The 26,685-nt window shown below is 35.7% G+C and overlaps 1 protein-coding gene across 3 annotated transcripts in view; it reads right to left on the bottom strand.

Annotated features, from left to right (window-relative positions):
* The window catches only part of GPC6 (glypican 6), a 1,167,663-nt gene that overhangs the window by 576,027 nt on the left and 564,951 nt on the right, over nucleotides 1–26,685 (bottom strand). For all 3 annotated transcript variants that reach the window (XM_074387545.1, XM_074387544.1, XM_003928197.3), the window contains exon 3: nucleotides 11,968–12,359. In XM_074387545.1, coding sequence (XP_074243646.1) covers nucleotides 11,968–12,359 — 392 coding nt within the window. The remainder of the gene's footprint in view (nucleotides 1–11,967; nucleotides 12,360–26,685) is intronic.

Consider the following 26,685-nt stretch of genomic DNA (forward strand, 5'->3'; position numbering starts at 1 on the left):
TTGGCATGGGTGATTCAAAATATTATCTCATTTCTCCAGTTCTCTACCCCACAGTCACAATCCAAGTGACAAACACAAGCAATCAAGAGGGAGGTCTTGGAACAGTTGGGAGTAAAAGGTTTTATAATTTGTTAAACATTTAGCATAACAGACTATTCCTGGGAAAGTACTATCACTTTAAAACTTATAACAAAAATCTGTACAAATAAAAAAGCCTTTCAATCTGGATTCTATCTTCCGTCCTAGCCAAAAATGTCAGGGTACTTTTTCTCTGCATTCCAAAACAGATATTTGTGATATTTTATGGAAAATGGGGCATAAATATTTTATATAGTTATCTTCTCTCTACCAGTGCAGGAGAATATCACAAGGTTTGTCTTTCCAATAAAATGCCTTATTGCAAGCAAAGTTGAATTCTCCTTGGCCTAGCCTCTAATTTGTGCAACAACATTCTAAGAACAAAGACTTCTGCAAAGTGCCTTGTTCTCTACTAATTTTTAAAGCACTACAGAATTGGATACTTCTTACTAAATATTGTCCATTTTCATTAAAAAACAATGAAATAAATGTTGCCTTATGTCTTGGTACGTTTTTAGTAAGAGAATGTGTTTTTAGAAAGCAAAGAGCAAATGAAAATTTTAACACCCATTATTTATAAATGAATATATTTCTGCATAAAGAGACTCATATTTGTACCTACTATAAAAATACTATGCATGTTTCCATAATTAATATATTTATGGAAGTTTAAAATATTCAATGAATGTGCTTTTTGATTGCCAAAATTCTACACAAAATTAATATAGAAAAGTTGATTTTCCTCACTTCTTCAGATATTATGATCTGAAAAGTTTAGAATTTCCATAGAAAAATCCACTGTTCTCTGTTCAGTATTAAATATGACAGTGGTGTTTTTCACATACAGCATGTTCCTGCAAGGGCAAAAATGAATTAAAAAATTCTGTCTATGCAAGCCACTTAAGTGCCACCTGATGTTAACTTGCAGTTATCTATTGATTTCAGCTACAGTTTTACTTACATCTGAATCTCAGAGTCACCATTATCCTATTACTGACACTCTGAACTGTCCATTTTCACTGTTGGCAATCTGATTTAGACACAAAAAAAGTAGAGTTTCAACACTGTGTTGTATGATCACTATATTCTAAGTATCTGGGACTGAACCATTGTGTTTGTGCTGAATATCACTTACCAAGATGAAGAGGTATAATGCAAACACATGCAATGGAATGATCCTTGCTTGCAATGACAAAGAAAACAATGAAGGAAATCTACAAAATGCAAGAATATGCGTCCCTCTTTCTTACAAATATCTGCATGACCTAATATCTCATTTTTAAAAATGTTAGGATGTCATACTTCCTACATAAGTCCCGCTTCACTATGTCAGCACTATTAAGGCAATATATCTGTCAAGCTTTATTAAAATTCTTTTTGATGTGTATCTTGGCTCATAAACCTCTACAGTGCACTGATATTGCACCAGGGAATGTCCTTGTAACATTGAATCTCTGAAGATGGGACAATAAAAGAGAAATCCTCCAAACTTCCAAGTTGGGCACATGGTATCTGACACCTTGCCCACCCTCCTCACTTGTACATGTGTAAGTGATTATGCTGTGACTGCTGTGCACACTTTGTTTCACAGAACCTTCTAGTAGGAAGAGCATAACTGCATTCAGAGATAAAGGTTTGTTTTTTTTTTTTTTTCATAAAGCTGTTTTATAAGCAGCATTCTCTGAGTTATAGCACTGGGGTTTTATCCTTAGGTCTTTTTTATTTGTGCTGTACCTTAATTGGCATATTTCACCAGTGGATGTTCCCTATTAGTAACAAAGACGTCTCGTCTGTTTGTAGCACACATTTTCCCTGGCTCCAGGGAAGTCCTCGTATTTGAGGGGGATAGGCAAATAGTAGACATGCTAGTCAAAATGGGTTTACTGAAAGCTCATCATGGTTGTAAACACCCAGAATATACCCCAGGGAAAAACTTGTAGGGTAGGAAGTTACGAAAATAGGAGCTGAACACAGGAAAGATAAAATCCCAACATATCGACAAAATCAATCAAAATATGTTCATTGGTTTTCTGTTTTTAGCATTATTCTAGAATACTACATTTCAAATTATCTGTTTGGAGTTCAAATTATCTGAACAACCCTTGGTTGATTGATTTCTCCCAATATATCATGATCTGTTTAGGGTATCTAATTCTTCCTGATTTAAGCTAAGAGGGTTGTATTTTTCCAGGACTGTATCCATCTCTTCTCAGTTTTCTAGTTTAATGTGTGTAAAGGTGTTCATAGTAGCCTTGAATGATCTTTTGTATTTCATTGATGTCAGCTGTAATAGCTCCTGTTTCTTTTCTTAATGAGGTTATGTGGATTTTCTCTCTTCTTTTCTTAGTTAATGTTGCTAATGGTCTATCAATTTTATTTATCTTTTCAAAGAAACCAGCTTCAATAACAAGCAGTGAGATTGAAAGAGTAATTTAAAAATTACCAACAACAAAAAAAAAATCCAGGACTAAACAGATTCAAAATAGATTCACAGCAGAATTCTACCATTCAAAGAAGAAATGGTATCAATCCCTTTGTCAGTATCCCACAAGACAGAGAAAGAAGAAACCCTCTCTAATTTATTCTATGAAGCCAGCATCACCCTAACCAAAACCAGGAAAGAACACAACCAAAAAAGAAAATACAGACCCATATCCCTGATGAACATAGATGCTAAAATCCTTAACAAAATACCAGCTAACCAAATCCAACAACGTATCAAAAAGATAATCCACCATGATCAAGTAGGTTTCATAACAGGGATACAAGGGTGGTTTAACATATGCAAGATCTTGGCTCATAAACCTTTATAGTGCACTGATGTTGCACCAGGGAATTTTTTTGTAACATTCAATCTCTGGACAGGACAATAAAATAGATAACCTCCAAACTTTCAAGTTGGGCCCATGGTATCACATACCTTGCCTGCCCTCATCACTTGTATGTACATGTGTAAGTGATTACCGTGTGACTGCTGTGCAAAGTGATATACCACAGTTTACATTCACAATAAATATAATATACCACATAAACAGAATAAATGTGATACAGCACATAAACAGATATACCACAATTAAAACAGAATTAAAAACCAATATATCATGACCTGATATAACTGATCCTATGAAGTACAACTAATATGCAGCTCACACCATAGAAGACTCACCATGTAAATTCAACATCCCAGGAAAAGTCCCACTGGTGCTGTCAGAGAAAAGTGAAATTGCTATAAAGATTTTTTTTTATCTTATTGCAAAAACAGGAATACCCTACTTATGGACATGCACCAGTCCATGAACCAAGCTTTGCACACCCTGTTCTGGAACTTCTCAACCAATTAAACTACTCAAGTCAATCTGTGTTTGCTAAAATCAGTAACATCCTAATGGCCGGATCCTAAGGTCTGTTTTCTCTGCCCTTTCCACTTAACTATCTGCCACAGTTGATGCTATTAATTAGTCTATTTCTTGAATTCTCTCTCCCTTTGCATTCAGGACAACATGCTTTGCTGGTTTCCATCATCTGCCTTCGTTTTCAGAACGCTCTTTAAATGTGTACAGTCTCTGATGTTTCATCTGATCCTGATTCCTCTTTTTTGAGCCAAATGTTACTCTCCTTTGCCAAGAAACATCTCTTATGTTGGTGATATTCAAATCAGTCAGTGGGCAGACAAGTGTTCCCCAACAGTTCCATCCCTGGCGCTGGGGACAGGGCCCTAAAAGATGCACTGTGGCCGCTGAGCTGGAGAGTCTCTGCGGTCTCTCCAGATGTGCTCTCCACTCTCCTCCATGCTGCTTTGACTCAGCTCCCATCACCTCTTGTCTGGTCAATTGCAACAGCTTCCCATCCCAGCACCTGCCATTAATCTGTCTCCTTTCAGCCAGTATATCAGCTCCATGCCCATCTTTCTTAAGTAAAAAGCAATCTATACATATTTGTCTTTTAAAAAAATCTTGACTGGTGGTCTGTGCCTCATGCGATACCCTTCCTTAACTTAAAAATAATAGGCCCAAATGATATGGTTCAAATCTGCCTCCTGGTCTCATCTCCAACAACTATAACCTCTCATGATTTATGCCTTTGCACATGCTAGGCTTTTGGCAAGAAAGCTGTACCTCTTTTTCTCCCTCAATGAGATGCTATTTATTCTTTAAGTCCACATCTCATGATTCTCTATTCTAAGATGCCTTCTCGCATTTCCCAAGGTAAAGGAAAACATGCATTTCTCTTGGTCCATAGAGTATTTTATCCATATGTCTGTTACCCTGATTATTTGCACTACACATGGACTTTTCATACTCTCTCTCTTCTGGATGGACTGTGAATCCCTCAAGGACAATGTCATTCATTGTTCTTTCCTCTGTTTCTTACAGAGAAGGGCCTTGCACATAATAGGTTCTCAGCCCATGTTTGTCCCTCAGAAGTATTGGAATGCTTCTATCCAAGTTTTTTTCTTTCTTTTTTTTTTTTTTTAAATATACAGGCATAATAGACAAGCACAAAATCATTAATGAAATAGATGGTTTTCATCCAGGGATTCAGTTTAGGTCTCTATCCTTGTCTCCTGCAATTCATTGCTTTGTACTTTATGTCTCAAGAATACCAGGTGCTTTTAGCTCCCTTACACATCATTCGGTTTCACACCTCTGCACTTCTGCTCTGTTACTGCCTCTGCCTAAAACATCCTTCACTATGCTAAGCATCTTCATCACCTGCCCAACACCTACGCAACCTTTAACACATGGCTCAAGGAAAGTTTACTTGCGCCCCCCTCTCCCCGACAACCCGATTAAGCTTGGTATCTCTCCTCTCAGTTCCCAAAGAATTTAATGCATAATAAATGTTCATTACATATCATTATGCATTGACATTATTTGCTTCTGTTTCACTCTTCCTAATTACTACTTGCAAATGCTGTAACTTGCTTAGAATTTGTATCTCAAGAAGTTAACCAACAGTACTTGACATACAAAATACAAAGAACAAATGTTTACTGATCAGGACTGAGGTAAATCTCTATAATGGCTGTTTTTACAGGAGTCAACATTTGGGTCAGATAAAGGTTGCATTATCATAACCACCTATCTCAGACTGTAGGAGTCAGAAGATTATATTCAATAAGTACAACATAGTCAGAACTGTGGTTCCAAAAGTTTTTCTAGCCATGGCATGGTACATTTAGATAGGGTTATGGAATTCCTAACTTCTTTCAATATGAACAAAACTTCAAAATCAGATTCAGTGGAGAGACAGGTGCTTGTTTTAATGAGATTCCTATTGATAGAATAATTTTACCATAAAGTAGTATAACGGAGTCATAGGTTACTGAAAACACACAAGCTACAAAAGAACAAGAATGCACAAATAGCCTTTAATTCATTTGAAATGAATAGCTTCATTTTCCTTGGTTTATACTCTCCTCTTAGCAATCTTCCAAATGTATACACCTAGGCTATACATTTTGCAAGAGAACTTAAAATTAACAAGAAAAATTTAAACTATTTAAATCAATACAATCAAATCGTTTTAATCAAAGCGGAACTTTCTTATTACTGGAGATTCCTACTGTGATACATTCCATATGCTATTCTAGAGGGGAAAATGTTCTTTTTTCTACTGACACCTGGACTTCCTTATACTCTTGCAATTTCTAGTTCTTAGCACAGTATCTGAACCATAGTAAGATTCATGCATTTTCAATGAATTATTTTAATCAGCTATTTTTGTTATTATTGTTCCTAGTCCTAATATCATTTTCTTACATTTTTATCATGAAATTATTTATTTATCATATACAATATAATGCTCAAAATATCATTGTAAGACATATGGCATAGATTATTTATGCTGATTTAAAAGTTGTAAGCATAGAAGCATCATTGATAATTTCAAAAGGCTTACCAGTGCTTCATAATGCTGTATATTATTGGAGTAATCAAAACTGAATAATCATTAGTTATAGAAGTGAATACACTAATCACAAATGGACTATTAAAAAACTTTCATTCACCTAAGGACTTTTTGTGATTGTGTTCATTTCTGGATTGCTCCCCCAAAATTAACTCCAATCCAAAAACGACCACAGAAAGAACAAAACCAACTCAGGTGATAACTCAAACAGGTGGTATTTGCATTTTCATTTCTTTTTCAAAAGCAAGCAGCTAAATATAATACCGTTTCTCTTGTAAATTGAATCTATGGTAAGTTATTCGGAATGGTTTTCCATTGTGATCAGAGAATGCTTTAAACAGTCATTTTACAGCCTCTATTTCATTAAATTTGGTGATAACACTTTTCCTTATAGTGCATCAACCACATTTATCGAAAATTCACTTGTCTGTTGCTTTCTAGGCACACATTTTTAATGCAAAGCTGTTTAGTTGGGCATGAACCACTTCCAGAGGCTCTTCAAGCAAAAACACCAGTCTGTATAGAAGACATAGGTGAGTATCTCTTGATGAAAATATTCTGGTCTTACTATAGACTAAAAGCCAGACTTTCTTTTCAAAGTCATGACCCACAGGAAGAAAGATTTTAGTTAGATAGATAGATGGAGAGACAGATAGATGACAGTATTTATCAATAGTTCAAGTTATATGGATCCCAGCTCTACTACCTCCCCCATTTATCTGTAAAAAAATCAATGAGATGACTTGCAAAGTTGAAATGATTGCTCTTGACACAATTTACAGCTTTTGCTCATAGAAGTCACTTTTTTTTAGAAGTCACTTTTTTTTTTTTTTTTTTTTTTTTTTTTGAGATGCAGTTTCACTCTTGTTGCCCAGGCTGGAGTGCAATGGCCTGATCTTGGCTCACCACAACCTCTGCCTTCCTGGTTCAAGCGATTCTCTTGCCTCGGCCTCCTGAGTAGCTTGGATTACAGGCATGCATCATGCCCAGCTAATTTTGTATTTTTAGTAGAGATGGGGTTTCTCTATTTTGGTTAGGCTGGTCTCAAACTCCTGACCTCAGGTGATCCACCTGCCTTAGCCTCCCAAAGGGTTGGCATTACAGGCATGAACCACAACATCTGGTCAGATGGTCAGAAGTCACTTTTTTAAATTTTCTTATTTTATTTTATTTTATTTTTTTTGAGACAGAGTCTGATTTTGTTTTCCAGGCTGAAGTGCAGTGGCTCGATCTTGGCTCACTACAACCTCCACTTCCCATGCTCAAGTCATTCTCCCACTGCAGCCTCTCGAATAGCTGGAGCTACAGGTGTATGCCACCATGCCTGGCTAATTTTTGTATTTTTTGTAGAGATGGGATTTCACCACGTCGCTCAGGCTGCATCTTGAAATTGTGAGCTCAAGCTATCTACCTGCCTCGGCCTCCCAAAGTGCTAGAATTACAAGCATGAGCTACCATACCATGCCAGAAGTCACTTTTATTAAAGAAAAATATATCAAAGTCATGTCTTCTTAGTGTAAATGGCATCATGATTGACTAGTAACAACACTATAGTCCTTTCCACATTCACCTTTATAATAAATAACCGAAGAGTGGTTTAAGCAGACAATCTGCTAATATCTCATTATGAAGCCCTTTCTCTTCCTCACAATGTCTGACAAGCCTTCAGAGTGACTGCTGGTATCCATGTTTCTACTCACTAGTGGTGGAAGATAAGGGGACAAGGGTGGTATTTTAATGAAGGGATAGTGCTCAAAAATAATCTGGATGCATTTTGTAAAGGTGACTACATTATCAAAATTTATTTCCTTCGTCATTTTAGAACTCTGCCTTCCATGCCTTTCTGACATCATATAGCATAGTATGAAACATGGAAACGGACTTGTTAGCAGGTCCATAAGCAGCAGCAAGTACTACAACCAACCAACAGTAGCTCAGAAACTCAATTGTAGTTACACAGGTAAAAAGAATCAGAGATGAACATGGTAAAGTCTTTCTACATCGTACTTTATTTCATTCAAAAAAGGTTTACACAATACATTCATGTATGCATGCATGCATGCACACACACATGCCCATGTACGTGCATGCACACACACACACACACACACACACACACACACACCCCTAAAGCACCTGGCTTAAGAAACAGTATGTTATTGATAACTTTAGAAATCTCTATGTATCCTTCCTTCATCATGCCTCCCAACTGCATCTCCAGAGGTAACCAGCATTTGATTTTTTTTGATTATCATTCTTTGAAATTTCTTCAGTTTTACTACATATATTTTTATTCCTAAATAATGTATTGCTTAGTTTTACATTTTTGACCTTCATGCAAATACATGTATTTTGGGTGATTTGATGTTTAACTCTCACAATGAGGTTTCTGTAACTTGTTAATGAGTACTTTCTAGGCACTGGAAAATTTCATGATGTGAAGAGATCATCATTTAGGCAGATGGGCCATTTGCGATGTTTCTACTTTCTATGTCATTGTAAAAGATGCTGCTACAAACACTCTTCTACATGTCTAATTGTATGCATATGCAACAGTTTATCCAGATGAAATTGGAGTTTTAGAATAGTTACGTATTCAACAATACAGGTATTTTCAGATTTTTATCTGAAGTGAGCATATCAATTTACACTTCCACCAGCAAAGCATGGAGGTTCCTGATACTCCACCTTCCATCAATACTTGACATGCTCTAAATGGTCATTCACACAGAAAATGAATCCTGGCTGACTGACCACAAATATTCACTACAGAATCACACAGTGCTTCTAAGAGTCAGACCTTGAGTTATAGTTCCTTAAAATAAACTTGTCCCATCTGAAGGCTAGGTTTTTTCCTAGCCTTCCCACTGAAGGCTAGGTGTTTATATCCATAAGATGGCAAGCAGAAGTTTTAAAAATAATTCTGTTGATGCTTACAATTTAGACCTCCATTTTTCTGGCAAGAAAATTCCCTATAATGTTCTGAACATTATGTCAAAACATTTGTGTCAAACTGCTGTGTTCTGCCAAAGAGGTAAATTTTCCAGTCAAAACAATTAATTAGAAGCTATTAATGATGTCTTTCATGATTACGAAGTCACCGTAAGTGTAGAGACAAACTGAAAGGGGAAAAAAAATCACCCAAATCAGGATGCAGGAGATAAACTAGTCTGTTGATCTCCATGTGGGAATTTTGCTTTGAGTTTTTTTAACTCTTCTGTCGTAATTTCTCCAACTCTAAATCACTCAATTAATAGACCATAAAGAGTCTTCAGATTTATGAAGGGCTTAAACCTCAAACACAATTCTTGCTTCTCTTCTTAACATATTTAGTCTTTGTGATATTTTATTCTTATTACAAAAATACTTTGGATGCTGAAAATCATCATAGCACCTGTAGATCACAAATTGCTAGTTTAGTCGGTTACAGACCATCTTGTAATCATTAGGTGAAGAAGTTCATTGGTAAAATCCTTAAATTCTCAAGACATAAATTATTTGCAAAAAACATTACTCAGCTTCTTTCAAACCAAAGCTATATATCCATATACCATACCTATCTATCTGTCTATCTAATGATCAATCTATTCTCTCTCTCTCTCTCTCTCTCTCTCTCTCTCTCTCTCTCTCTCTCTTCCTAACTCTCTACCCATCTCCAAAACGCAGTGCCCAGATATGAGGATGGGGCTTATGATTTTAGCTGATTCAGGATGATGATGAAACTCAGGTCAGACAAGCCAGTGTCTGCAAGGAACAGTTAACTTTCCATAGTTAAATGAACTACAAACTATATTCCACGCCGACAGCACAACTGTTCTACAAATGCATGTTGGTTCTGAAGGGCTCAGTGGAAGAGAAAATACAGTGTTGCAGAACACAACTCTCACCATTTCTAGAGCAAAAGATGATACACTACTGATGGTTGGCTCATAAGGTCATCCTTCACCAGAAGGAAGAACATGTTAGACTGGTCAACAAAGACCTCAGTTGAGACCATCAGGGAGTGACCAAGGGGAGACTCCATCTCTGGGCAGTTGTGAATGCCAATGGCTGAAAAACAGGAGGGAGAGCAAGCAGCAGCCCCTCTCATGGCTTTGTAGACATTTTGCTAGAAAATGTTCTTTCATCTCACTGGAAACTTTCCAGATCATAATGCACATATCTAAACATTATTAACACTCAAGTAGAAGAAATATATGTAATCAGGAATATATCCATCCATACTTTGAATTTCTTTCTCCATATTTCTCAAGGGATGGCTACATGTTTTATCCTTCAACAAAATCAAAAGCTTCAGCTTACAACCTCTGTGACTTACCTATTATTTAGTTTAACTTATTAATTAACACTTATTTTACAACAAAATGTATCTGCTCAAGAAAATATGAACACATATTTATTTTCCATACTTATTCCTATTTTACTGAGAGTCCTCAGGTGATCATATTTCCTCTTGCTATTCTACCTGGCTAATTCCTTATAAATTAATTATAGGGGCTCTAGTTTCTTTGGCATCTAAAACATTGCTGAGATTCAATGTAAAATATTATTTTAAACATTAGAATTATATGTCCTTTATATTGTTAAATAACTCCTCGTAATTATTTCCTGCAGTGCCTTCCTGCAAATAATCTTTCCATATGCTCAAATAAATGCTTAAGAAATTAATAATTTTTAAATAGGCTGTTACGGATTTTGCAGACAGTGCAATAGAGAAACATTTTTAAGAGTATACACAAGCTTTACGCTAGGATGTAAATACTGAGGAGATAAAAGTGGCAAAAAAAAAAGGAAGCATTGCAGGACAGGACCAATAGCTTTGAAAAATACTGGGGCTCTCTGGCACAGCCCTGCAATAGAAAAGTAGGGTGTGGGAATAATCTTTGTACAAATGTACTTTCTTTGGGTGACGTAATACTAGATTCCTGTTACGTATTATTTTTAACTTTTAAGTAATTACCTTTCATTTTATTTGTAGGACTGATCTCACAAGTGCCATAAATATCAAAGAAGAAGTTAAACAAAAGCAGATATCCTCTATATAGGAATTATTCAATGTTTAAATAGGGCAATGTAGAATTATCCCTTATATCCAAGCTCTAGAGATGTTATCCTCAAGGAAATGTCCAAAAGCAGACTCATGATTTATCTTATTCATAAGCCCCAGGCAATTCATGGTATGAAATCACAAAAATCAGGGGTAACAAAAGAAATTCTCTATAAGAATCTATACTTTGTAGTCATTAGTCCTCTCTAATCCAGTAACGCAGGTGCCAGCAAAGGGCTCTTCTCTGACCAGGAAGGAATTTGGCCACATTGACACATGATGGAAAAGAAGAAATGCCAGGTGCTGATGTCCTGAACAATAACCTGTCTTCACTCGCAGGTAAATGAAGAGTGTCATCCTGACTCCCTAGAGCAGGCGTCCCCAAACTACGGTGCGGCCCCCTGAGGCCATTTATCCGCCCCCCCCCCCGCCCCCCACCCCACCCCGCCGCACTTCAGGAAGGGGCACCTCTTTCATTGGTGGTCAGTGAGAGGAGCACAGTATGTGGCGGCCCTCCAACGGTCTGAGGGACAGTGAACTGGCCCCCTGTGTAAAAAGTTTGGGGAAGCCTGCCCTAGAGGATTATAACCTCTGAATAGACTGTCTCACAAGTATTTATCATCCTTAAAACCCTGATCAGAAATACTAAATGGTCATACTTGCAAGCCACCTGCTACTAAAAGCTTTTCTGCTATACTGCTGATAAATATTGACATTAATTTTCAAACCACACAGAATGGCTTGAAATCTTGTCTTCTCTCACACAAAGCAAGAAAAAGAAAGCCCGAATTATGCTTTGATATTTAGCAGATTTATCTAAGAGCAAGGACCACCAATGAAGAATTTTTACCTTGATTTTTTCTATAATCATTGGTTTTAAAAACAGAGTAAATGAGGAAAGCCAATTAGAAAGCCAGCACAATTTCAATTACCTTGGAAACTCGGTTTGCCACTTCTCTGCCCACAGTCAGCCCCTGCACGAAGGTCCGGGCAGCAATGAAGGAGCGGGTAATCTGAATCTTCAGTTTCCGGGGCACATCTCCAAATGGCTTGAGCTGGTCTGTGTATTTGCTCACACATTCCAGGTAGTCTTCACTGAAGTGATACTGAGGGTTTATCAGCTGAAACATTCGTTCCAGGAGCCGAGCCCAAAAGTCATTGAGCATTTCCTCCAGATTCACATTACCCCCAGTGTAGTACCTTTTCAGCTCTGTGAAGAGGTCCTGGAAGACCTCTGAGTTCTGCATGTACAACATGCCATAGGTCCGTACAAACATATCATTTAGTGACTTTTCTGCATTCTCCAGGAGCTCTCGGAAAAATTCTGCAGATAAAACAAGAAAGAAGTCATAAATTAATGAAATCTAGAAAGCCTAAGACATCTACTTCCCTTAAACACAACTGCTTTTAATTGACATTTTCATAGAAAAACATATCCTGTGATTAAAGTATTAATGAACAGATAAAAAAACATATTTTAAATGGGATTTGACTTGCATCTATAATTTCATGCAACTCAAAACAGAATACCCCATGATTTCCATTAACATTAGAAGTCTATCATATAATCTTCCTCCACAATAGCTCAATTCTTTTATCATTTCTTGCTAAATTTTAAATAATCCTATGGTTTGATACAAATCAAAATATGTTACAAATATAATATTTAGAGTATTGTCATTTACATAATGATAAACACATTTACTTCAGTTCATTTACAAATTTGTCCTAACACTAAATTCCATTAAGTTGCTTTTATTTGGAAGAGTCCATAAACGAGATGTTCAAATTAATGTAATATTTTAGACTCTTTCTAGTTTCTATATATAGCAATCAATTAGCAGTGTTCAGATATTCATAATGCAATTAAATTCACTTCATAATAAAGCTATAATGAACATAATTTAGGTGGCCATAATGAGGTCAGAAAGTCATAAGTGTCTTGGATTGTCATTATTAATATAAACCATTCTGTTATATAACTTGAATAAAATACTGATAACTTGACTTTCCAGTTATGAGGCTCTAAATGAAAAAGGGCACACCAATAATTGAAATCTTCCATTTTGCAACAGTGCTTGAGTCTTACTGGGATCACTTATAGGATGCAAAAAAAAAATAAGACAGAAATTAAATGCATTGGGTACCATTAGCCTCATTGGTCCTTGTGCTAGGCTCCCTCAAGACACACTTTGTGTGTGTAGGTCACCTATCATTGTACAAAACTTTGCTTGAGTAGAGCAAGTTCAAGTTTTATCTCATTCAGAGATTGTAAATTGGGGTGGAGAAAGAAGCTAAGATAATACTTCTGAGGTTATCAATCTAAGTTCCCAAGAGCAAAATGATTCTGCTTTACCTCTTCATAGTCCCCTTTTACTCCCTGAATCTATACCCCTTCTCAGAAATGCAGGGACAAATCAAGTCCCTGCATTCTTCAAAACCTCCAAGTATGAAGTTTTAAAAAGGACTCTTCTCCTTTCTGAGACTCTGGGGATTCTCTCCTAAGATACAGAAAGGAAGTAGTGATGGACACCTCTCCATTGCTTCCATGAAAGCTACCTGTGCATTCTTAGAAGTTGGCTGAAGAGGTGCTTCATTTAGTCACTTCAGTTCCAGGTAATATACAATCAAACCATTGTCTTGATAATTAAATGGTGTCTATAATAATGATAACTATTTTATATTTGTTTTCAAATCAGACCAAAGCAGCAATGAAAGTACTTTTCATTTGTTTGCCTCCTTTCTCTGAAAGAATTAAAAAACAAATAGACATTCTGTTGCTACAGTGGCAGCAAAAACTGTGGGATTATAAATACTGCGTAAGTTCGTCCACGTCACCAAATGTTTTTTATTTTTCCTAAATGTAAAATCAAGTTAAATATTATTAAATCTCTCTGAATCCTCAAGAATTCAGTAAAGAAAATGACTTTGAAGCAGGTAGGACAAAATTTGCAACATCGTAGAGCATAAATTTATCAAAATATTATATGCTGTACGCTGATGCTACTTACGATTTTATAAATCAAGAGCATTTCACACTTTCCTCAAAAATACTAGTTATCTAGTTTGTCCTAAAATGAAAACTATATTAAATTACTAATAAAAAAAGTATGAAAAGATCATAAGTTAAACCTTTCGATCTTGAAATCAAGAATGAAAGCAGCTTGGCCTTGCTGATACAGAAACAGGGTGGAAGGCATGACAGACTATGAAAGAAGATGAAAAGAATGGGAAAATCACTGAATTGAAAAATACTAATATAATGAGACTGGAAAGTGGATTCTAATCATGTGCTCTGGACAGCTTATTCATTTATCTTCTTTTTGAGGTCAATTATTTTGTTGGACTCAGGAATTAAAGCTTAATTTATTGAATACAGAGTACTGCCTTCAGCAATGAATAGTCAGTAATCAATAGTGTGGTCTGGATTTGCAAAGAGCTTATAAAAAGAGAGAAAAGAGAGAGAAAAAATTCTCTGATACTCATTGCTCTCCAAAGTCTTGAGAAATAAATGTTTGTCTTAGGAATAAAAATTTCATTTTTTCTTCTACTGAGGGTAACACCTCTTTAGGCTTTTTTTTTTTTTTCTTCTCCTGATACAAGGACTCTGAATATTGAGCTATGCTCACTTTGAGAGTGAATGGTTCAAACCCGACTGCCCACTCACTGTGTCTTGTGGTTTTTCTTAAGCTTAAATTAGTATTTGTGATTGAGTATAGAAACCAATTATCACATTCCAATGAATATGGCTCTAGAAACGTTTCCTTAGATTCCAAGCTTACACTGTTGTCTAAGAGTTTGTCATTGTCTCAACAGTTTCCTATTAGCTTCCCTGCTCCTCAAAGTCAAGTTATTATTTTTTCTTGTTCAAAATCATTATATGGTTTACTGATCTCATAGTCAAAGTTCATATTTGGTACTGAAAGATGCTAAAGCATCAGCCAGTGATGACAGATGTTGCTACCTTAAGGTACATTGATCTAAGGTCTTATGAAAAATGGAGATCCGAGGCACCGAGGCAAAGCTAATGTCCTCTAAAAATAAGGGTCCTCATTTCATTTTTACCCTGACTGTAGACTTCCACATTTGAAGTTAGACTCTTTGAAAAAAGGACTTTATGCTTGGATGAAAATTGTTTCTCAGCAAACCAAACAAGATGGAGATTTAGAAGACAGTTAAGTGATCCATTTTGCTGATGAAGTATCATGTGCAGCCAACATCAGAGAGAACAAAATTCAAGGACAATATAAGAAAAAGCAATCTCAACTGAACTGTTTTTAATCGAAGAGAGCAAAGCTCACATTGGATAAAGTCTTCAGTCAACAAAAATTTTTATCTGCAAAAAACAGTTTGGCAGAAAGAAGTGCTATTTGATTTCTTTCTTCTTCTCCAATCACAAAATATACATCAAAGATGGTTGCTTAGGGCTCAGTTATGCTCCATAGGTGCAAAAAAAAAAAAAAAAAAAAAAAGACTTTCCTAGCCAGCATTAGCCTCTGGAATGATTTTATTCATCTAGAGGGGAGATCTCAATGCAAACATCTGTTTGCTGCAGGGCAGATTGTCTCAAGTGGGAGAACAGTCTTGTAGATAAAAACCACCACTGTTGCAAAAGCAAAAAGCAAGGCTGTGTGATGCTGCCTGATCACTTGGAGAGACCTCTTAAGGGGCAGAAATCAACTCCAAGGAGCCAAGAGGTGTCCTAAGGATATCTGAGAAAGGCTCCAAATGAAGCCTTCAAATAAATGGACTGAAAGGTAAGATAGCACACAAGGATAAAGGGAAGCACAGCAGGAGGGAAAGGCAGACAAGAGGCTCTCTAGGAATTCAGTCTACATCACATAGCAAAAGCTTTTCCCATTCAACCCAGAAATGTCTTGTTAACACTTCGTAGATAAACATGTTCTGTGCTGGATTAGGTACAGGATTGGATTAAGCACTATATAACATCCTTTTTCCTATTCTTTTCTCATGCTCTCAGAGACATTTCATATTAAAAACATGTTTAAAATGAATGTTTTGGCATGGGTGGTGTGAATCTATATTTTTCCAGAACCCAAGGAGTGAAAAGCTTTAGTCATTGGTCAGTCGAGATTGTACTACTTGTCTGACTGTGGGATGCAGGTATGCTCTTAAACCCAGAAATACACACATATGTATGCAAGTGTGTCTATTTGTGTTGTTCTCTGCTAATCTCTTCGTTTCTGCTTTCCCCCAACAACAGCATGCTAAAACAGTTTGGGAGTCAGTCCCGCCAAGCTGTGGCTAAGAAATGATCCACAGGAGGTGCTGACATGGAGGATGAAATGGTTCTGAAAGCTGACATCCAGCCTGATGCAGTGGCTCACACCCATAATCCCAGCACTTTGGGAGGTGGGCAGATCACCTGAGGTCAGTAGTTCAAGACGAGCCTGGTCAACATGGCAAAACTCCGTCTCTACTAAAAATACAAAAAATTAGCTGTGTGTGGTGGCAGGCACCTGTAGTCCCAGCTACTTGGGAGGCTGAGGCAGGAGAATCACTTGAACCCAAAAGGCAGAGGTTGCAGTGAGCCGAGATCTCACTGCACTCCAGCCTGGGGGAAAGAGCAAGATTCATCTCAAAAAAAAAAAAAAAAAAAAAAAGATGAAAGCTGATGTCCTATAAGGGTTGTGATCCACAGATACCCAATAAACTTACCAGCTTGACTCCCCTTCTGCCTTTTTCAAGGTGAAATGAGGAATATTCTTTCTCATTCTACATACATGTGCCAGCTTTCAGGTATATCTTTTGAGATCATTTCTCCTTTCAAAAGGCATCTTGCTTATGTAAGACCCTGATATAATCTACAGGAAAATGCTACATCAATGAGGAACATGCATGAAGGGAAGCCCAAAGTGCCATTTATCCTCTTCTGTGTTAGATCATGAGGGAAGGAGAACATGGTCCCTAAATGGCCTATCTCTTCACACTTCCCAGGGGCTGGGACCTTAAAAATAAGCAGAAGGAAAAATGGACATTGCTCAGGGCATCTGTCCTTGCCACATGAGGCGGCATCCTTTGCAAGCTGTAGCTTGTGTGCTATTCAGCAGTAGGTGACCCTAGTCTATCTCAGGTGTCAACCTCAGCACTGCGCACATTTCGAGCTGGATAATTCTTTCTTTGGGCAGGGATTTGGGAAGCACTGTGCTGTATATTGTAAATATTAAGTAGCACGCCTGGTTTCTACCTTTTAGATGCCAACAGTACATCCTTCCCTCAGTAGTCACAATCAAAATGTCATCAAACATTATCAAATGTCGTCTTGGGGACAAGACAACTCTCACCCCCTTCCTTACTCCCACCTGCTGAGAGCCACCCTGCTACTGATAGATTCTAGAGGTCTACACATAGAACATTAAAAACATTCAGAGAAAAGGCCAGCGTATTTCTAGACCTCATCTCATTGACCCCATGCTTTATTCATAATACAAATTTGAGGTGCTGTGTTTTATTTTTTTATTTTTTTTTATTTTTATTTTTTTTGGGTGAATAGGTGGTCTTTAATTACATAAGTAATTTCTTTAGCAGTGATTTGTGAGATTTTGTTTCATGCATCACTAGAGCAGTATACACTGAACCCAATTTGTAGTCTTTTATCCCACACACCATTGCCACTCCTTCCCTCTGAGTCCTCAAAGTCCATTGTATCATTATTTTGCTGTTACATCCTCATGTCTTAGTTCCCACTTATGAGTGAGAACATACAATGCTTACTTTTCCATTCCTGAGTTATTTCATTTAGAATAATAGTCTCCAATCCCATCCAGGTTGCTGTCAATGCTATTATTTCACTCCTTTTCATAGTTGAATAGTATTTCATATATATATATATATATATATATATATATATATATATATATACACCACAGTTTTATTTATCCACTTGTTTTTTTTTGTTTTGTTTTGTTTTGTTTTTTTATTGCATTTTAGGTTTTGGGGTACATGTGATGAACATGCAAGATTGTTGCATAGGTACACACATGGCAGTGTGCTTTGCTTCCTTCCGTCCCCTCACCTGTATCTGTCATTTTAAATGGAAGGAACTGAAATACACATTGTATTCACAGTAAGATTCTCAGTAGTTAATACTGCCATTCCATGCATGGTGCCTCTCACATGATAGTGCCTTAAAAAGTGGTGAATAGTGAATGAATGAATAGATCGATGAACATGAGCATCCAGTGAAATACATCCTGACTCCATTGGTTCTGGAATTCTCCTTGGTAGTGATGATTTTGTGGGCCCACCTCAGAGAAAAGAAAGATTCTACAAACCACATCTTAGAACAGGACATGACCGATTTACCCTCTTGCCATCTTGCAAATTCTTATACATTTCTACACATATAAATATTTATATATATCCCCCTAGGCTCCAAGTTCCCTATGCATAAAATATTGTACCTTTTTTCTTTCTTTCTTTAAAAAAGAAAACGTTGGCTTTCAATACTGCTCTGCCAGAGCTTCACTTTCTCTCCAAACTCTGCCTGTCCTGAGCCATTCTTTACCTGGCTAAATGTCTGCTTCTGCTGTTCTGTCCCTGCTGAGACATGACTTCATAGTGCATTATCTCACCAAGTTGACTACACTCACATTCACTCATATACTACATTTAAGCAATGCCCGGCATGCTACATTTGTGTTAACTTCCAAACCACTTTTGAGTCTCACACATTGCAGTATCACACATAAAGCCTTCTTCCACTCCATAAATAATCTGCTGTATTGAATACACTCACGTTGAAGCTTTGCTGTGTTGTTGTTTTTAATAAACAAGACTATGGTATCCTTTATTTCCTCATTCATATGGTTTTTAAAAAAGTAGTTCTATAAGAGAAAAAGGAAAAGAACTATTTCCAATAGATATTATATTATCTCAGTATTTTTTTCTTAAATATCACTTGTATTTTTTGTGTTCAAAGCAGATTCCTGGAATGTATTTTTTATATTTGAGGATGGATTTATATAAAGTTATTTTTTAAATTACTGTTTATTCCAAAAGGGAGAAAGAAAAAGTCTATGATTATTAAAAAACAATACTGCTTTAAGCAATAATTCCTTTGTGATTTGCCACTTCTGCATCTCATAATTCACACTTTCTTTTGCTCTGAATATGTGTATGTGTATGTTTTCATTAATTAAGCTTATTATAAGTATTATTTTTTTACCCAACCAATTCCTCCTAGGAATTAATAGAAGCCTATATAATTTCAAAGTGATCTCATAGTAGGAATCCACAGCCTTCCTGTTTGAGAGATTATTAGAACCCAATTTTTGACCCTCAAGTAAATGTCCCTCCCCTCTATTCATATGAACTAATTAATACAGCAATAGAACATCTTCATTATTTCCATTTGTCTTTGTTATATTTTAGGAGAAAAGCAAAAATTCCAAACTTTAACTGGAGACAAAAAGTGGATTTGAAACAGTGAATGGTGCTAATTTCAAGTAAAACTGGAGACAGTACCTAAGATGTTGTCTGATTTCTAATGGGCATCAGATATTTTATTACAGGCTTTACATACTTGCATGACAATCAGTTATTCGTTTGTCCAGTTTGCAGATGAAAAAGCTGAGGCTCAAATTGTTAAGCGAGTTGCCCTAGACCAATAGAACCAGAATGCAATCCAAAGCTCCAGAACTATTATAGACAAGAAAGAGTTCTAAGGAAGAACAAGATGGAAGGATGGCTTTGTAGTTTATCATAAGTCAAATTTTCAGACCATGATATGAATAATTAATGGAGAGCATTATGAACTCTTAGGACAGTGGATAAATTTATATTTAAATATAAATTGTAAAATGCATTCTAAAGTCATACCGAAATTACTTATAAAATAAATTTCATGTGTGAGTATTGTCCCATTAATACTAATTAGTTGATGCAGATAACTGAGACTGGAGTGCACGCTCAAATCTCTGCGATTGGTATATTTTCCTCACAGGGGTGGTTTCCACTAGAAGAAAATCAAAGACAGAACCTGTAGTTATAGCTACGGTGTATAGAACAGTGACCAGTACACAAAAGGATGGTTAAAATGTTTGACCAAAATGGTGCCACATCATGGTCAAACGTTTTATTATGTATATATGTAACAATATGTATATACATATTACTATGAAATGATTATATAATATGGTCATAATTGATAATATATAATATGTATATATGATCATAACATATATGTATATATTTATGTACATATAACAATTATACATAGAGGTGAATACATTCACGTATGCCTGACAAGTTATATATAAATCATATTTGCATATTTGGTAATATACTTAAGTAATTCAGTCATAAGTCTTACATTTTGTTAAAATTCTCTATGATAGTTATCCTTTAAGGAAATAAGAGTGTCCTTAAAATAAGCGATATCAATGTTATTTGTTTCAACTAAGGAGATTGACAGGAATGGGGCCCTGACTTTGATCAGCAATCTCAATGGAAAGACAAATTAGAGAAACCGAGGAAAGGGAAAAATAGCTGGTCACATAGTACATCTATTGTGATATGTGATTGTCCAAAAATAATACAGAAAAGATATGTGTTTCTACTTCCAAAATGGAGTTCTAATAAAGGATGTTATTTACAGTTGAGTACTGTGGTTACAAATGATTATAAGTGCAAGACTTAAAAATCCCAACCTCCTAAATCTGTCCTTCTCTGGGTACATTTGACCTGCCCAGGAAGCGACTGTGAGCCTGAACATCCCATGCCCCTGTAGAGGTTCAGCACTCAGGATAATGCCTCTAGTACTGAATGTCCCTAGTGGAGAATCTGTGTACATCTCCTATATGAGTAGTTTCTAGGATATTTCCTCTTCAGGACTCTCATCCCTATAACGTTATTAAATAGCTTGAAAACAAGTGTTTCAGAAAATATACTTTAGGAAACATCATAACAGCTAGAATAGAAGGGGTTGCTTCTATTCAGAGACCTATTATAAGTGCTGTGAGCTAAGAATGGGTTTTCGCATTTTTATATGTTTAAATAAAAACGAAGAAGAAAAACAACAACAAAAGATGACATATTACAGAGACTTTATGTGGTACAAAATGACAAAAGTATTTAACATCTAGCTCTTCACCGAAAAATTTTGCCAATCCTGGCATGGCAGGTCAAAATCTTAAGTGAGATATTCAAAGATAAATTAATTCAACAAAACATATCATACATTTGAATTCTTGTAGTCAGGAAGACAGTTTATTAGTCTGTTAACTCTCTTATAAACAGTAGAATAAAAGTTCCTTTTCTCTATTATTTTTGTATGTTAAAATGTGCCCTGAAAACTCCACAGCGCATTCATCTCTTTATATTCCTTTGCACGGTAGCTAAAATCTAAAAGTAACTACTTAAATCATGTAAATTATTTGGAGGAGTCAGGTGACTTTAAAGGGAGACACTCCGGAATTTTTCTAAGGCTGTAGTCTAATGAATCCCAGGTGACTTTCATAAGGAAAAAAATCTCACAGTAACTCTGACATTTAAAACAGTATAGAAATGAAAAACAAGAATTTTTAAAATACCCTACTTTGATACTGGGTTAAGAAAAACTACTGTTATTACAATTTCCTTTTTATAACTTTCCCTTCAGGACAATTAGAAGGAATAAAAATTTAAACTATCTTTTAACATCTTGCAAAAACTATCAAAGGCCCTGCAACAAAACACAATGTTCATCACAAAACAAGGAGTATTATTTTCAGAAAATCATAAATATATTGGCTGTTAAAAATGCTATAATACTTAATTCAAAAAATGTTCGCAATATTTAATCCAAGGATTATTTTGTATTATATTACTCTCAATGTATATTAGAAGCTCTTGAACATTGAAAATTAAATTTACATTAAATTATATGTAATAGAAACAAGAGTTCTAGGAAAGTACTTCTATCCAATAAGTCAAGTAAATCAAGGATATAATAATGCATCTTAATGCATTATTCAGGTCAATTGTACATCACCATTTTACGTTTTTGCAATGTGTCTAATCTAATAAACTTTTCCATGAAGAAATTTTTAATGAAAAGTCATCAGTTTACAACCATGAAAGTTCATTAAAAATAATCAATACCTTGCATCAAAGTACTTCAATTTAATACCATTAAAGTCAGCTGAAGAGACTAAATAACAGAGTTTTCAGAATCCAGCGTGTAATTCACTTGCAAAAATGAAAGTTTCCCAGAAAGCAGTGCTATGTAATTGGTTGATATAGGGAGATTTGAAGCAATAAAGCAGTTTGTAGAGATGTTGACTTGAAACCACATTTCACAAGGTTAAACTTTTTCTATACTTAGTGATTCTTTACACATTAGATTGATAAATGTTTTATTTTTTGCTAGGTTATTTCTCCCAAAGATATCTTTTAAAGTAAGAAAGACTGATTAGGCCATTTATGTTCTCACGGTGGTATAGATAAACTATTAATTCCTAGAATCATGAATTAAGTTTGAAATGTGCTGATGGTTGCTGCTAAAAGCAAACAACTGCTTTGAGCCTGTGGACTGCATTTCTATCTCACCCTAAGCTCTGAATATAAAATTAAAAGCTGAGATGCTTTTGCAGTTCACTTTCATCATTGCAGTTTCCTAACACTGGCCTAAAGACAATGGCCTCTGGGCCTGGCCCACAAATCTGCTTCCATTTTTCTTTCATAAATGACATTAACCACAGTGTGGGATGCCTGATTAACCCTTTATGCACCTAAAGTATAGAACTGTATTAAAGGTAACTTAAAATCATTTCCAGCTTTTTTTTTCTTTTCTCTGAAAGACACAACTTGCTTTCCAAATCATGATGGTAGTATTAATAATATATATTATTCTGTTCAAAAACCCAGTTCTTTCCCCAGCTCCCCTTCCCTCTTCACCTAAACATTTTTTGGACCAGAAAATGCAAAAAGTTCTCCAACAACAAACCACCAAGGATCAACTCTGGGATGTGCACTCAAAGGTAGCGTGTAGGTAAAATCCAGTGATAAGGTGCTGGGGCTGTTGGAACAAGAGAATATGTAGGCTTTAAGGAGACTAAAGAGGAACAGCCAAATGGAGTTTACTTTTTCCTTCCTTCTTCACACAATTCAGTGGTTTTCAACCTAGGCTGCCCATTAAAATAGCTTTTAAAAATCTTGATGCCCAGGTTGCATTCATTTTCTCTGGGAGGGGATCCAGTTACCAGTGCATCTTAAAGCTCCCTAGGTGATCCCAATGTGCAGCTGAGATTGAGAATCATGGCAGCTCTTCATTCTAATTGATTTTAGCCGATGTAGGATGCTGGTTACATGGGCAGTGGAAGGAGAAATGGGGATGAAGCCACGTTATATGAAAAATTCCAATTCTATTCTGTCTTTCATTTCCTTTCCCTTCTCTTTTCCCGCTGCAGACAGCCAGTATTCTCATCTTGAGAAGAGAGAATTTCATTGAGTAAAGAATATCAAGAGTATGTGAGGATGAGAGCAGTGCTTCTGAAAATGAGAGTGTGCCGGTATTTTTTCCTTTCTCCTCCATCTCTTTTCTCTTTGCCAGCCCCTAGCACTCCTTCTCAAGTCTCCCTCTGCCTACATCAATCACAGGACAATGAGCTTGTCCCATGATGAGCGAAGGACAGGTATAGCGTGGGAAGAGTAAAGACCAGGGCTTGATAATCCCCCAGCTAATTAATGACCAGGGGAAACAGAATGTCCGTCACAGCCCACCTAGGATGCATTTAAGCAGGTAACACAGACAACAAAAACTAAATGTATTGACAAATACTGAGTTGTAAAGGCACAATTATGTATAAAAATTTTTGTAAAAATATTACATCCTAATTTAAAGCTAAATTTTTAGGTATATCTTTCTTGTCCATCAAAAGCTGGCAATACAGAAAACATGAAAATTCACAGAATCAAAAATTTACCTTGTTTCACAGTTGGCTAAATAAAAGCAAATGTAAGTAGAGCATTATGAAAGTTTATAAAATGAAATTGAAAAGTAATATATTTGCATATTCTATCCCACTTTCATTTCTGAGTTGTTTTAAACTATCCGTGTATGTATATATAAATTATTATATATGAATATATGATATATAAACATAAATTATATATAATATATATCTACAATATAATTTATATTTATATTTTATATAAAAGTAAACATATATTTATATTACAGGTATAAGTTATAACTATAGTAGATATAGGTATCATACACACACACACACACACACACACACACACACACACGCACACGCACATATTGTGAGACAGGGTCTCACTCTGTCACCCAGGCTGAAGTACGGTGGCACCTTCTTGGCTCTGTGCAACCTCCCCCTCCAGAGGCTCACAGGATCCTCTCACTTTAGCCTCCTGGGTAGCCGCGACCACAGGCACACGCCACCACACTGGACTAATTTTTGTATTTTTTGCAGAGATGGGGTTTTGCAATGTTGCCAAGGCTGATCTGGAATTCCTGAGCTCAAGTCATCTGCCTACCTCGGACTCTCAGAGTGCTAAGAGTACCGGTGTGAGCCACTGCACCCAGTCTAAACTGCTTATATTTTTTAAAATATAAGTTTTAATCTCTTTGATAATGATTGCCAAAGTATTTTTTAAAGAAATAGTGACAGCAAGGATGCTGCAGTAGAAATAAAAGGAAAGAGTTCAATTATAAAGATAAGGTCAAAGATTTGTGTACAAAGATATCCATCCCATTATTATTTGTATCAGCTTAAATGATTTGAAAATCTCACAAGAAGGATTAATCTACACTGCAAAATATTAAGTTATGTTTATAATTCTTTTTAAAGATTATTTAAAAGCGAACATCAAACACTATGCGTCAGCTGCTATTCCAAGGGATTCTTACACGAACTGATTTCATCTTGTCAACAATCCTATGAGGTAGTTTTTATTATCATCAACATCTTATATTTAGAGAAACAGAGGCACAGAAAATTTAAGTAACTTCCAAGGTGACAGGGTGGGGATTCCTAATCCAGGCAGCCTTCCTCCAGGTTTAGTGGCTACAGTGGTAGACCCAGATTCTATGAGGATTGATGCCGATGCAATTGACAGGACTCCCTTGAACAAATATTATACACAATTATGAGTGGGCATAATTAGGTACAGAGCCTTTGAAAGGCTCTGTTAATGGGAAGGTCCCTGAAACATAAGCTTCACCAGATTCACATGAAATCCATCTTTAATATAAGATATAATGCCATAATAGAATGCTAAGACAGAAATAAAAGACATAAAAGTATATATCCAATACAATTCAAGTTTTGTAAATAATTTATAAATATGTCTATTAAGAAAAGTCAAAAGAAAATATATAATGATGATTTACAATAGGTTCAAGATTATAGTTTATTTGTGTTTTTTTTTTCCCTGCCTATTGTTTAATTTTCCAAAATAAACATTTGGGGAAACAGAGACATGGAAAATTTAAGTAAATGGCTATAACATATTTTCATAGCTGAAAAAAATTAACAAATATTATTTTAACTTAAAGGATCTAAAAATATAAAAAGTACTTTGTCTAATAAATCTACAATGGAAAATCTAAGAATCAAGGCGCCCCCCACACCCCCCAAAAAAAGGCATAAATAGGGTATAAGGTAATTGAGTTACTCAAAATCACAGAACGTAACAACAATGTAGCATGGAATAGAATTTGGGTCTCTTCACTCTACATATAGTGAATTCATGCTGATTAGTAAAAAAGATTTAATAAGCCAAAGAAATAAGTAGTAGTCTCTAAAGCATAGCCTGCTGGCTATAAAATAATAGTATTTTATATTACCTAAGCAGTATGGTTGGTAATTGGTTAGGTAATATGTGAATGCTTTTTAAAATATAGATAATTTCTATCTATTTCTTGATAGAGACAGGATTTTCCAAATTCATGTAATCTGGAGCCAATAAAATTTCATTGTTCATTATTATAGATGTCAGACCACACTAAAGAAAAAAAAATCAATCTTAGCTTTAAATGACTCTATGAATTGAAAGTCATTACTCATTTTTTCTACAGAGCTTTTGGTGGGGATTTGATGAATAAGATGATTAACTATGCATTTCTATGAATGTTTTTACAAACAATTTGAAAAGAATAATCAAAGTAAAGAAAGTTAAGACACCTTTTAACCACCTTTGGCCCTTACCATACACTTGGGCTTACTGATGTCAGGACTTAGAGATGGCTCAGCTCCCCAAGCCATGTCCTAGAAATCATTTTAGTCTTTAAATCTATCAAGAGGAAAACAACATCAGGCTCATGTGGCATTCTAGATGTCTTAATTCAAAGATAATGAATATACTTTTGATGAAGAAACGAACAATACCCTGATGTTGTTATATGAGACAAAGTATTATTGTGTAAGACCTAAATGAAAATGAATAAATTTAATGTCAATCTAATTTGCTTAACATTGATTAAATTTATTTTGTCAGTTATTCACAGGCTTCTTCTCAAAGAAAAATGTCAAAATCATTAATTTCCTGTTCTTGGAAGGCTATTTTACTTGCATAACATCGTCATTTTGAATGCAAGAAACAAAAACGATCATCTTTAATCATTTGATAATATATCAATTAGTGACTGCCAGTACCTATTTGAAATTGTACAGTGTTGAATG

The sequence above is a fragment of the Saimiri boliviensis genome, chromosome 16, assembly GCF_048565385.1.
Source record: "Saimiri boliviensis isolate mSaiBol1 chromosome 16, mSaiBol1.pri, whole genome shotgun sequence".
Lineage (NCBI taxonomy): Eukaryota > Metazoa > Chordata > Mammalia > Primates > Cebidae > Saimiri > Saimiri boliviensis.